General features: G+C 38.8%; 1 protein-coding gene across 1 annotated transcript in view; it reads left to right on the top strand.

Moving 5' to 3' along the window:
* Positions 1-13,533, top strand: part of LOC146646511 (leucine-rich repeat and fibronectin type-III domain-containing protein 2) — a 138,593-nt gene extending 125,060 nt beyond the window's left edge. The window contains exons 4-5 of the mRNA XM_085391127.1: positions 5,998-7,394; positions 10,993-13,533. Coding sequence (XP_085247253.1) covers positions 6,019-7,394; positions 10,993-11,974 — 2,358 coding nt within the window. The 5' untranslated portion in view covers positions 5,998-6,018 and the 3' untranslated portion in view covers positions 11,975-13,533. The remainder of the gene's footprint in view (positions 1-5,997; positions 7,395-10,992) is intronic.
* The last annotated feature ends 365 nt before the right edge of the window (positions 13,534-13,898 follow it).

The raw sequence follows: 13,898 nt of genomic DNA, 5'->3' as shown, positions 1-13,898 counted from the left end.
TTTTGCAGCTATCCAGGAGGTTCAAGTCTGATACAGGACTGCATGTAATTCATAGAGCCATGTCTGAGAAGCTTGTCAGGACAGGTAGCTGAAAAGACGAGCTCACAGCTGGTTGATGTAATCCTCAGTAGCTGGCTTTTGTGTTCTGGAAAGGTGGAGCTATTCAGTTAATCTTTTCTTTGCTACCAGTCACTGGCAATTCTGTGCAACACGTATGTTTGACTGAGCACACAGATTACTTTGGTTAACATCCAGAGAAGGTTTCAGCCATTGTATCCTCCCTCCATTTTTCACTCTGATAATTTCCATCTTTTGTCGAGATTATTCCAGAATTGCAAAATTCACTTTCTAAATCCTGTGAGCAGTTGTCCTCTTATGCTTGTACATACTCTCACATATATATTCTAATAATCAAATCAAAAGATTTATATTACGTGAAAGGAAGAAGACTGCTTAGCCTGTAATTTTACACCTGCGTAAGGCACCTTTATATGTGCTGGCAACCCCGTACGGTAGTGAGAGAGAGCTGTTGTCACTACTTTGAGCGTCAGCACCCACAAATGATGCAACATGACATCAGTGGATTGTATGTAGCACAGTCAGGCTTACTGAGCTGTCAGCCTGTGACATGTTTTATCAAAGCATACCAGAAGAAAGAGAAAGATGTAATGCTCGAGAGTCCAGCTCCGTCTGCACTGCGCTCTCTTCCCGTTGTTAAGGAGACAGCAATGTATTGGAAGATTTGTGAACAAAGCTGACAACTGAGGAAAAAAAGGACAAATCTCGGTGAAAGGACTCAGCTAGAGGTTTTATTGTTTTTTCTTTTAACACGACAATGGGTCGAAGAAAGAATGAAAATTTGTATAACATAGATTGTCCTGACGTTTACAGCCTGGCTTACCTGCATTAGGAATTAAACTGATGCGGACAAGGCTTTGTTGGTGCCAAGGGAAGGCAAAACCATCAGAGTGACCGTCATCTCCCTCAGGGCTAACTCAACCTATATAGTACAGTCGGATTTTTGTCTAACAGATGGCAACACAGCTGTGTAAGCATGTTCATGTGATGGTTACCCTTGTACAACAAATTTCCACTTACAAAATACACCTTGTTTTTGACAAACTTTTCGTCCTTGTGTGTTTGTGTTCCCCTAATTCAAGCGTGTCCTCATTACTAGGGTGTGGGATGCTGTCTTTATATCAAAGCCACTGGCATCTGAGAGAGAGGCACAATGTCTTCTTTGCGTTGTTGGGCTGATGCACTCCTTACACCAATGGTTAGAATGGTCTCATTCACAGTGGGTCACAAAAAGATGCTTGGTCATTGTCATAGTTATGGGGTTTTAATTCTGTTACATACGGTCGTATTATACAATTATTGTTCTCCATATCTTATCTTCACAATCTTTTACCATCAACTTGCTTGATCATCTTTATGTTTTGTACTAAGCAGTTAATGGTTTCCACCATTATGTCATTTTCTCCTTTCAAACTAGTGTTCTTTGTGTTTTCCCAGTTTCTACATTTTTGTTGTGTATTTTTGTTCTTTTGTGCATCTTATTGTTTTTTTTTTGTCTGTTTTTTGGACCTTACATTTTCATTTTCAGTCACCTGTTAATGATATTTAGCTTGTTGGATTAAAAGTATGGTGTTTGGATTTAGTCTTCTGATTCAAGTGTCTTCTGTTTACATCTTTAAAACCATTGAAGTAAGGCATCACATCAACTTGTTGTGAATGGCTGTATTTCAACCCAAGTCACAATCTTTTTCCCAAACATGACATAGCCTTTAGAAAGAGATAAAATATATTAATCAGCCCAGTTTTGTTTCCTTTGGACAGTTTGTTCTTTATGTTAAGCTAACCAATGCTAATACTGTAGTAATACTGTAGTTAAACTAGTCTCCATACAACTAAGTATATACCTTGCTTTCAGCTAGATTTCTTACTCAGTTTATAATGTATAAAAAGTTTGGGGTCACCTGAATAATACTTCAATCTAGTTCAAACTGACTGAAAGCCATCAGCTGTCCAATCAGTGCATTTTAGCAGTCAATAAGATTTCTTTCTGGTTTGTTTCTGACAGAAAATAATTTCCAATAATACATGTTCTCTTTCAGCAAATGGACAAAACAAGAAAAAAAAACATTAATTACTCTAATCTCGCATTTCTCCACATTACTGTGTGGAACCTTTACCGATAAAATACAAGAACAAGAAGTTTGAAAACTGCATTTGCTCATGGATTTATAAATTCATTTATGAAACTAAATTCAAGGAGCTCAAGCAGAAGCTCCTAATGGTGCAATAATATTCTATATTACGTGCCTCAGGAAAAAATAATCGCTTTTATTGCTCATGAATTCTGTTTAAAAGTACATATGGGCGGCATTTTTACATAAAGTGGATAAAGAGTCTCATACAAAGACAGCAACCAATACGAAAAATTTGAAAAGGTGAATATTTCCCAGTGCTAAAAGATCTCTGAACTTTTGATGCAATCATAGACATATAGTATATTACAAAAATACTACAATAAAATATATGTCTATAAAATATCTAACAAAGTAGATGAACACTTTGTGTCTATTTGTTCGACTTCTATTGTTGTCTCGTAAGTTGAATTAATTTCACAGAAGCTTATCTGTAAGATCAATAAGGAACATCTGTAGTCACTCATCTGTAGTCACTTCCACTTTCCCACACTGTCAAGCTGATTGTGACATCACTGGTCTAGTCCAATCGGCTTTCTGCCGGCCAATCAGCCTTCACTCCGCGTACTTTAAATCTCACTGTGTCTGTCTTGCAGTTTCCTTCCTCCAACTAACCCTCTCCCCGATCACCATCTCTAATTATTCAGGCTCTATTCAAGACTCCATCTTTATCTCCACCACCAGCGTTTAGACTCCAGGGGGTCCTGCCCTAATCCCATTGAGGTCTAACCGCCAAATACCTCAAATTGAATTCTGTACATAAATAAACCATGCTCAATTCCTTCTAATGATCTCTTCTTATTGAACTATATGTCAGCGTCATTGATGTACTGTGGAACTGTATAGAACATATCCTTGTTGGTATTTCTGTTATTTTGTCCCTTACAGTAAATTTTAGATGGTGGTGCAGGCTTGGTAAAGGTCATGAGTAAATAGATATGGGCCTCAAACATGGTCCACGGTTTATACTGTACGCCTTTGTGAGTGAACCTCTTCTCTTCCTGAAAGGTCACCTCTGAATCTCTTCTGCCTACATTTCTCTGCCCAGTAACCGTAATACACGTTGAATATACGTAGATAATACTAGGAATCTTTCTGAGATTATATCTAATACATATGAATTTCTACAGAATTTCTATATTTTTTGATAATATTTACCCACCAAAATTGTACCCTTCAAGTGAAAAACTGCCAATGAAAAACGATACATAAAATATAAAGGCAGATTCTTTGAGGTTATAGGACTTTTCAGCTGCTGTTTCTAGATGGTGTCCATTAAAATGAGTACATGAGACAACCTGTCTGTCATCACTGACAGCTCTCACCATGAGGCCTTTTGCACAGAGTTTCACAGTTTTAAATAGTGCTGATTTTAAATTGTTACATTAGGATTGAGACAGTGAAACCTCAGAAAAGTCTGTAGCATAAATATTAGCACCACATTGTAGCTTTTTTCTACGATACTAAAAATTAAGAAAAGGACTTTAGCTGTGTGAACTGAAAAATGAGAAATCTCTCTTTCTCTCTCTCTTTCTCATATATCTATAACATGTTGCTTTTTTATTTCTAAGAATTTTGTGTTGTATTTCTTCTTGGTATTAAAAGGTTTATAGTACCATTTGGCCTCATCAAAACTGTGGATCATAATTTTGGTAGTTCCGCTGTTTTTTTGGCTTTGTTTTTTTAAATTAACTTCTTTGGTGAAAGTGAGTATTGCAAAAAAAAACAAACCACTTTGCATGAGCTTTCTAAGCATTTCACTGTGACACACAACCCAAATGAGGAAGCATTTGTGATATGATTACAGATTGATTTTGTAAATTAGAAAAAATAGTCATATATTTCTTCTTCTAAGTTATTGAAAAGCACAGCCTACACATGAAGAGATGTTGCAAGGTAGTCACACATAAGTCACAATGCTGCAACTAGCACCTCAGACATACATAATAATGAATATCTGAATTGACGTAGTTAATGTAAAACAAATTACAACCATGCTTCCATGGTTCTAGAGAGAACCATGCAGACTACAAGGCAGAGTTTCCCATTAATCAAAATTGCTCATGTAAAAAAAAAAGGATGATTGAAATTGATTTTTAGGTTTTGAGTGTATTAGGAATTAATGATACAAATATCTGGGGGAATTAAAAGCTAGCTGTATGAAGTCAAGTGTGGCCATCCATTTGGAGCAGTCAGCCAGGTGTGAGGACTGTTAATGTACAGAGGCAGGCTGACTTTTTCCATGTCTAACACATGTGGTTTGTGTAATATTCTTTCCAAATTTCTGACTACAATGGTGCAGACACAATGAAAAAAGGAAACAAATGAGAAAAACTGTGTAAAATCATATATAGCGCACAGCATAAAAAAAATGTAGTAAATGAGTAGTTCATGTAACTTTTGCATTTTGTCTTAACAAAATTGTGTAACATCCCAAGAAAGAACACAACATGCATTGTTTGTTGTGGAAACTAGTTCAGGTACCCTACACTTGAACTAGTTTCCACTGCATGTATGTCGGTATCTGTAATGACAGCTTATAAGCATGTGCGTCATTAAAAATAGCTTCTTAGCACAGTTTAATCCTGAGCTTCATTCAGACAATCCTCGTGTGATTTCTCACACCTTCTTTGCATTGCAAAGTACATGCATATGAAGGTTATAATAGAGAATATTAATGTAAAATATTCTCAAGCATAAATATCAGACCTGCTCATTAAACAAGCGCTTTTGGACCATATGGTCCAAAGACTATACTGGCATTCTGTCAGAACTGGATTTATGGCTCTCAACCCTGTACACAATCCATGATCACACAGGCTCATTAAGTTACATGCAACTGAAAATGTATAACGTTAGTTTTGATCATAAAGCTTAATGGAGCACTGTAACAAAAAATACACCTTGTTTTTGACAAACTTTTCGTCCTTGTGTGTTTGTGTTCCCCTAATTCAAGCGTGTCCTCATTACTAGGGTGTGGGATGCTGTCTTTATATCAAAGCCACTGGCATCTGAGAGAGAGGCACAATGTCTTCTTTGCGTTGTTGGGCTGATGCACTCCTTACACCAATGGTTAGAATGGTCTCATTCACAGTGGGTCACAAAAAGATGCTTGGTCATTGTCATAGTTATGGGGTTTTAATTCTGTTACATACGGTCGTATTATACAATTATTGTTCTCCATATCTTATCTTCACAATCTTTTACCATCAACTTGCTTGATCATCTTTATGTTTTGTACTAAGCAGTTAATGGTTTCCACCATTATGTCATTTTCTCCTTTCAAACTAGTGTTCTTTGTGTTTTCCCAGTTTCTACATTTTTGTTGTGTATTTTTGTTCTTTTGTGCATCTTATTGTTTTTTTTTTTTGTCTGTTTTTTGGACCTTACATTTTCATTTTCAGTCACCTGTTAATGATATTTAGCTTGTTGGATTAAAAGTATGGTGTTTGGATTTAGTCTTCTGATTCAAGTGTCTTCTGTTTACATCTTTAAAACCATTGAAGTAAGGCATCACATCAACTTGTTGTGAATGGCTGTATTTCAACCCAAGTCACAATCTTTTTCCCAAACATGACATAGCCTTTAGAAAGAGATAAAATATATTAATCAGCCCAGTTTTGTTTCCTTTGGACAGTTTGTTCTTTATGTTAAGCTAACCAATGCTAATACTGTAGTAATACTGTAGTTAAACTAGTCTCCATACAACTAAGTTGTAAATTTCCCCCAGGGATCAATAAAGTATTCTGATTCTGATTATCTTTTGTTTTGTTTTTCTTTTTTTCAGGTCCTCGTTGCATAAGCTAACATGGACAAAGTGGTCATCAGTCTCCTGTTCCTGGGAACTGCAGTTACGATGGTCCATGCATGTCCCAAATACTGTGTCTGCCAGAACTTGTCAGAGTCCTTGGGGACTTTATGCCCCTCCAAAGGTCTGCTCTTTGTTCCACCAGACATTGACCGGCGAACTGTGGAGCTCCGGCTGGGTGGCAACTTCATCCTAAAGATCTCCACCCTGGACTTTGCCAATATGACAGGTCTGGTGGATCTCACTTTGTCCCGGAACACCATCAGCGACATCCAGCCTTTCTCATTTATTGACCTGGAGACATTAAGATCGTTACACCTGGATAGTAACCGGTTGACTGAACTGGGACCAGATGACCTCCGAGGACTGGTTAACCTGCAACACCTGATCCTCAACAACAATCAATTGAGCCGTATCTCTAAAGTAGCCTTTGATGACTTGTTACTGACACTGGAGGATCTTGATCTGTCATATAACAACTTGCGCACTGTGCCTTGGGAGGCCATCCGAAAGATGGTTAACCTCCATCAAATGAGTCTGGACCATAACCTCATCTCCTTCATTGCTGAGGGAACCTTTACAGATCTCGACAAACTGGCACGCTTGGACCTCACCTCTAATCGTCTTCAGAAGCTCCCTCCAGATCCTATCTTTGCACGTTCCCAGAGCAATGTGGTGATGAGCACACCATATGCACCCCTGCTCTCACTAAGCTTTGGTGGAAACCCTTTGCACTGCAATTGTGAAGTGCTTTGGCTTCGGAGACTGGAACGGGAGGACGATATGGAAACCTGTGCTTCTCCTGCCAGTCTAAAGGGACGCTACTTTTGGTCTGTTCGTGAGGAGGAATTTGTGTGTGAGCCCCCTCTGATCACACAACATACACACAAATTGCTCGTGCTCGAGGGACAGACAGCTAGCTTGCGCTGCAAAGCTGTTGGCGATCCAATGCCAACTGTGCATTGGGTTGCTCCTGATGACCGTTTGATTAGCAACTCCTCCAGAGCAACTGTATATGAAAATGGGACTCTGGATATAACAGTCACCACATCTAAGGACTACGGTACATTCACCTGCATTGCTGCTAATGCTGCAGGAGAATCTACAGCGTCCATTGAGCTATCAATCATTCAACTCCCCCATCTGAGTAATGGTACAAACCGTACCACCCAGAACAAGTCAGGCCTGTCAGACATAACAAGCTCTACTAAGATCAGTAAAGGGGAGCCTAAAACTCTTCCAGAGAAGGTGGTGTCTGTATCAGAAGTGACCGCTGTTTCTGCTCTGGTCAAGTGGAGTGTTAGCAAAGCAACTCCAAAGGTCAAAATGTATCAGCTTCAGTACAATTGTTCTGAAGATGAAGTCCTCATTTACAGGTAAGAGTGATTACTGAAACTTGATTACATCTAAGTATGGGCTAAAAACTCTCTCTTCAAAGTGGCACACTGAGTCTTGAGTGTAATCTTTAGCTTTAGAATACATACAGTTGGATTTCTTCTCTCAGCTGTTAATTGTTTGGTGGGTGAGTACTTGAGACAGTCAGTTCCTTTGAAGTGTTACTTGAAGATCAACATTCATTTTTCTTAATCCTTCTTGAGATTTTTTTGTTTAAATTAAGAATTGACGGGTTGCTGTGTTCACATTTTTAAGCAAAAAGTGCAATCCAAAGTGCAATCCTTGCCCTGAACCATTAATTAGAAATCCAAGAAGAAAAAGGATTATAGACCCTCATTTCAATGTATCCTTCTTAAGCTGCTCAAGTCCATAAAGTGTGAGCTTGGAGACTGTTACTGAAGATCTTTGGGCTCTGTGAAATCAATTTCCTATGTCAAATGAGACAGTGAAAGCGGCAACATTCAGCAAAGATAACTGTTTGGAAATACAAAAATACAGCCATGCTGTTTAATATTAAATTGATGCATTTAGGTACATTAACCTCCTAAGACCCCAACTCTTTCATTGCATGCATTTTTAATTTGTCTTTGCTATTTTGGCTGATTGGGACCTGATGAATGTAAAACCAAAGAATTATCTTTTTACCTGATGTAGTTTCTGAGAAGAGGATATCAGGCCCTCGTAGAGCTAAATTTCGTATTGTGGTCTAGACTCTAGGCAACCCAATATGTGATGTCCACATATGTGGACACCAGGTCCTAGGAGGTTAAAGGATGAGTAACAACAATCAGATTTATTCATACAGTATGAGTCCCAATTTATAGGACAACTTGGCCTTTTTTGAAGAGAGGGGAAGACATGCACCAAAGGGCCGCAGGTCAGACTCTAACTTGGGCCTAGTGCTCTCCGGCCATACAGCATATGGTTGTCTGCTCACTCACTGATCTAACCCGACCCCCTACACCTTTTTTTTGCCACATAATGTGTTTTGTTTCCTCAAACTAATGTTAACTTATGTAAAGAAACTCACTGAAGGATCCTTGAATGACTAGTATGCTGAAGTTTATACATTACCACATTATGGTCTGTTTTAGGCAGGAAATTGAGCATTTTCATTTCAGGCTTACTAGCACTGATAACTGAGGCTTACTTTCTCTATCAAACACCATATCTGATCACCAATACCTGATCTAATGAAATAATAAGAAAATCCAAACGGCTGGGTATTAGCTAGGATTCTAAGAATAGAACTGTGCACAGCAATTGTGAAAGATATCACTCTGCCCAAATGCTTTTAATGCAACTTGCCATCACTGTAAATTCAATAATAAGCTGTTTATCTGATATCCTTGCTTTCATACTTAGTGCCAGCTTTTCATGCCAGAAAAAGGGAACAACATGAATTTTGAGATTTTTTTTTCATCCCAGTGACAGAAACAGTGGATGACTCATCTGTGTTCTAGTAAACGGCCTTATGAATTTTCTCTAATTTGTACAAAACTGCAACTGTAAGGCTAATGTAAGCTTTGTAAAATGTATTTTCCTTTTTCATTCAGTGATTCGCAGCAGCAAAATTGTTTCCCTGAAAAGAGATTATTTAAATTGCATTCTTGATGTTGTCAGTCAAGACTGGCCCCATATAACAAAACATGTACATTTATTTGTTTGAATGCTAGTTTGAGATATTAAAACCATGCAAGTTCTTAAATGCAGATTTAAGGATGAATTTCTTAGTTTAACTTCACTTTAGTGCACAGTTGGTAGCCATTAATTTAAGTGTTGAGCACTGACTTTGCTTACCATGTGATTTGATGCTTTATTCTTTAATGTAATCCTCAGTATGTACTTTATATACAGAAGAAAAAATGGCCTAAAGCAATTTATTTATCTGCACACCAGAATACACATTATAAACTGGAAGGAAAAGATAATGTGAAAAGACAGGACAACTACTGTTTCTGAATTAATACTGATATCCTTTCATAGCATGCATATGTGCACCCCCCTAGCTGGCCGATGTAGTTTCCCACTGCCTGCACTGAAACAATGGCATGATTAAAAATCAATCACAGCCATGTGGAGCAGAGGAGGGATTGCATGAGTCCACTGGAACATGTGAGGAAGCACAGCTTCTTCCTGGTTATGGGAGAAAGAGGCAATTAAGGATGAATAATGAACTGTAGCCCCGCTGGTGTCTGGGCTCTTTGGTGGAGGCACTTCAGAGGGATCAAAGCTTTCAACACATATGCTATAAGAAAACAGCAAGCAACAATGGATGAATGACTGAGGAATCTATTTATACATGCCCTTATGGGTATGTTGGAGTCTAAACCTTTTTTACCCCAGTGTTTTCCAGTTTCACATCAATAAATTATTTGTTGTATTGTACATGTAATTACAAAATTGTGTTGGAATATGATACATTTTCAAATCAAAAGTTGAAATACATTATGTTTTATACACCCCTCAAAAATGGCTTGGATTCGAAAATTTGTTGAGGCTTCTCTAACCATGATGTTAAAGCAAGATTGAAGACCAATTATATTCATCTATTGTCTTTTTTGGCAGAAGATCAATGGCCAACGTCCATTCTATTTAATTCTGTTTAATTCAGTTCAGTTTCCAAATCACAGAAAGTCACTTCAAGGTGCAACCTGTTCCTTATGGTACTGCTCCTGTGTTAGATTTTTAAAAATCTAATGGTCTAGGGCACGGTAGCTGAAAGTGGTCGTCAAATTATACGTAAAGTATCCTAAACACAGAAAAAGTATTTTCTAAACTGTGCATGTCCACTAATTGGCATTACCAGAGATTTATTAATTTAGCATCAAAACAGCATTTTAAATCCAACTACTTTGAAGTTTTGGATTCGATGGCAGCATGTGCGACCTGTCAAGCACAGCAAATTACCCTACAAAGAAGCAAGACAATTGTAACACTTAAAAAACTTTACTGCATTCGGTTGGAAAGTCATGCGCAGGGTTTTAAATTACATGTTTTGACACGTGGAGAAAGAGGATTTACTAATTAAATGTCTCTGAGATCAAATATCCAGATGAATGAGTGGATAAAAGCAGTTGCTGTCTGTGCAACAAAATACAGGTTTTGAAAACACCCTTTTCATTGGCAAAGCTCTTGGGCAATTAACTTACTGCAGATTTGAGTTTCAGTTTAACTCAAAAAGCACTGAAGCTTAATTAAGCAGTCATATTAAAACATCAGAAATAATAACAAATTGACTTGAAACAACTTAATGCGTGTTTAATGGATTGTACAAGATATTACATTTAGCCAAAACAACAATATTTAAAAATTGTCCATTCACTATTTATCTCATTACTATTTGCTTGCATGGATATCAAATGGTATATACCGGGAGCAATGAAGTCATCTTTTTGAATTACTTTGTGCATATAAATAACTACTTAGCATGGTTAATTGTGTACTATTTCCTTGATATGTCAAAGCATAAGATATTAATTCAAACTACTTTCAACATTTTGGCACTATGGCCTTGTTTTGAATCCCTGTGGCAAGAAGTCTGTATTTTTAATGTCGTCTCTCTGTTTCTGTTTTCAGAATGATTCCCATGACTAACAGGGCCTTTGTACTCACTAATCTGGTCCCAGGGATGCAGTATGACCTGTGTGTCTTGGCCATTTGGGATGATACTGCTACGACTCTCACTGCCACCAATATTGTAGGCTGTGTCCAATTTGTCACCACTGAGGATTACCCACAGTGTCAGTCTATTCACAGTGGCTTCATGGGTGGCACTATGATCCTGGTCATCGGTGGCATCATCGTGGCCACACTGCTGGTTTTCATCATTATCCTCATGGTTCGCTATAAGGTGACGAGTGGGATCCAGACTAATAAACTGCCCACTGTGAGTAACACATACTCTCAGACGAACGGAGGAATGAACAGGTTCAACGGTGCCCCACCACAGGTCAAATCTACAGTGGTGGTCATGCGTGAGGAAATGGTAGAGTTCAAGTGTGGATCGCTCCAGAGCAGTCTTTCTTCGTCCTCCTCCTCTTCTAACTCGTTAGACAGCCAAACAGCAAGAGGGGCTGGTGACCGCTACAGCATGCAAAGCAGTGAGTGCACCACCCTGCCCAGCAACAAGTTCAGGAGGCACGGCCCCAAAGCACGCCCAAACTTGGACCACCTTTTAGGGGCCTTCACCTCACTGGAGCTGCGAGGGGCAGGGAGAGATGGCGCAGGGACTTCTGGACCCTCCACCAGTTCCAATGCTATGGCAGTGGCTGTGGTACCACCGTCTGATAAAGAACCATTGCTTGGAAGGGCAGAGTCCACAACCATGCTGGGACGCATCCTAGGGCTCCCCCAGGAGGGTAAGCCAAAGAGGAGCCATTCGTTTGACATGGGTCACGTAGGGGCCACACAGAGTCGCAGCAGCTACCCACGCAGGATCAGTAATATCTGGACTAAACGCAGTCTGTCTGTTAATGGCATGCTGCTGCAGTATGATGACAGTGAGGATGAGAAGCCCAGTTTTGAGAGCTCCGAGTGGGTAATGGAGAGCACGGTTTGAAGACCATAAAGACCACATGTGAGATTCATGACCAAACAATAAATCTATATGAGAATAAAAGAAACATGAGTGAAAAGTGAAGGATATCCCAAAGGGAAACTATCTTCTGCATGAAGCTAACCCAAGTGACAATATAAGACACTCAAATCAATAGATTCCTGGTCATGATCTCATCTCTGACAGTGTCAAACTGTATTTGAAAAATGTCCCCATTTTAAAACAACTGCAGAAATGGCCCACAAGGAATATTTCCCAAACCACAGGGTACATGAGATTATCCCTGAGGGGAGAAAAGGGAAAGAAAGACAAGAAATTCTAAGTGGATTTACTATGTCTTTATTAAAACAACTGAATACCAAGAGGATTTGCCTCGATTGTGGTGAAGTGGATCATAATGTCATGGACCCTCAGCATGAAATGGGACTACTGCAACAGTAGAAAGACCAGAGGAGCTAGTAGAAAATTAAAACAAAGTCATTTTTATTTTCAGTCATTTTTTCTATCATTTTTACTATTTATTATTTGAGGCAATTCATCAGCAGAAGCACATCTCGGTACTGAGTTTGTAGCTGTTGGTCACATACAAATAGACCCTCTCACACATACACATATGTAGAGGCTACCATCTCTCATACAGCCATTGCAAACACTTTCAAATTGATAACATGATTAATTTTCAGTAACAATATGGTCCTATTTTCTAGATACCATAACAATGAACCACAGCAAGCCAGTCTTGTATTTGTACCTCAGGTTATGTATCGTACGTTGTTATTTTAAAGCAAGTAGGACTACAGCTAAGATTGAACACAAACAGCTCCACACACAAAGTTCTTTGCTTGATTGTAAAGCTGTCAAAAAACTATTTGTTGCCATCCAGTCAAAATCCAGTGTGTTTCCAGCTCAGGTTAAATCCTGCTCTAACAAAATGTCAGTTTGAGTGCTTTGATACTCTCCCCATAGGTTAGCCCTGGTGACAATGGTCCCTGCAGGCAAAAGGCCCATTGATGTAAACAGAGTGTTCGCCTCAGGGTACGGTTTCAGATGTTATCAAGATATATTATAGTCACTGGACGTGGATGGTGTTTGAAATCCATCAAGCCCACTTAATCATTTGCCCAAAGCTGCCAAAAGCAGGATCTATCGTCAGGCTGTTATTCTCATGAGGTAACACAAACAAGAGAGTATGGCAATTACTCATTTAGCCAGGTTAAATGGAGGAATTTGTCATTTGATAAAGGTCATCGTGCTGCTTAGAAGAAAGGAAAAAAGGGGAACGATAACTCATTAAGGGCCAAACATTTCACCAAGTTACATGATACAGAACCTTTGTTGGTTTATGTATTATTTCAATTGATCCATCAGAGAGCCCATTTATCTTTCATTCTCTTTCATACAGGGCTGTACATTGCAGTAAAATACTTTGAATTAGACTCTACTCAGATTACTGCTGATCAAAACTGCAACATCTCTGCATTTTAATGCCTTTCTCGATATTCTGTGGATCTCTGCTGCATTTTAACATGTGGGATGGTCATCGGTTTTCGTTTCTTCCCTACAGTAGGTGTACCGTTCTGTATATTGGCATTCTTTTTGTACAATAACTGGGTGAGAATGTAAATGGGGATGGGGGAAGGGGGCAATCGTGCAGTAGTACTTTTATTTTTATGTGAAGCAAACAGTGAGAAGGTGCTTTACTGTGACGTACCAACTTGATCATTGTTAGTTGGCTTACTGAAATGGGATTTTATGTGATACTGCAAGGGGGAAGTGGAGGAGTGGCTTTTGTTAAAGGGTCAAGCCACTCAAATGACTAAAATACTTATTGTCCAACTTATCTCAAGTGGTATTCCTGCATGTACACTGTAGACAATCTTGGTTTTATTTGCTCATGGTTTCAGAGAGCTTTGCCTCTAGTGCAATA

Source organism: Rhamphochromis longiceps, linkage group LG19 (genome assembly GCF_057381845.1).
Source record: "Rhamphochromis longiceps isolate RC_006_pf linkage group LG19, R_longiceps_female_GT1.1, whole genome shotgun sequence".
NCBI classification, from domain to species: domain Eukaryota; kingdom Metazoa; phylum Chordata; class Actinopteri; order Cichliformes; family Cichlidae; genus Rhamphochromis; species Rhamphochromis longiceps.
This window is presented reverse-complemented; position numbering and strand designations above follow the sequence as displayed.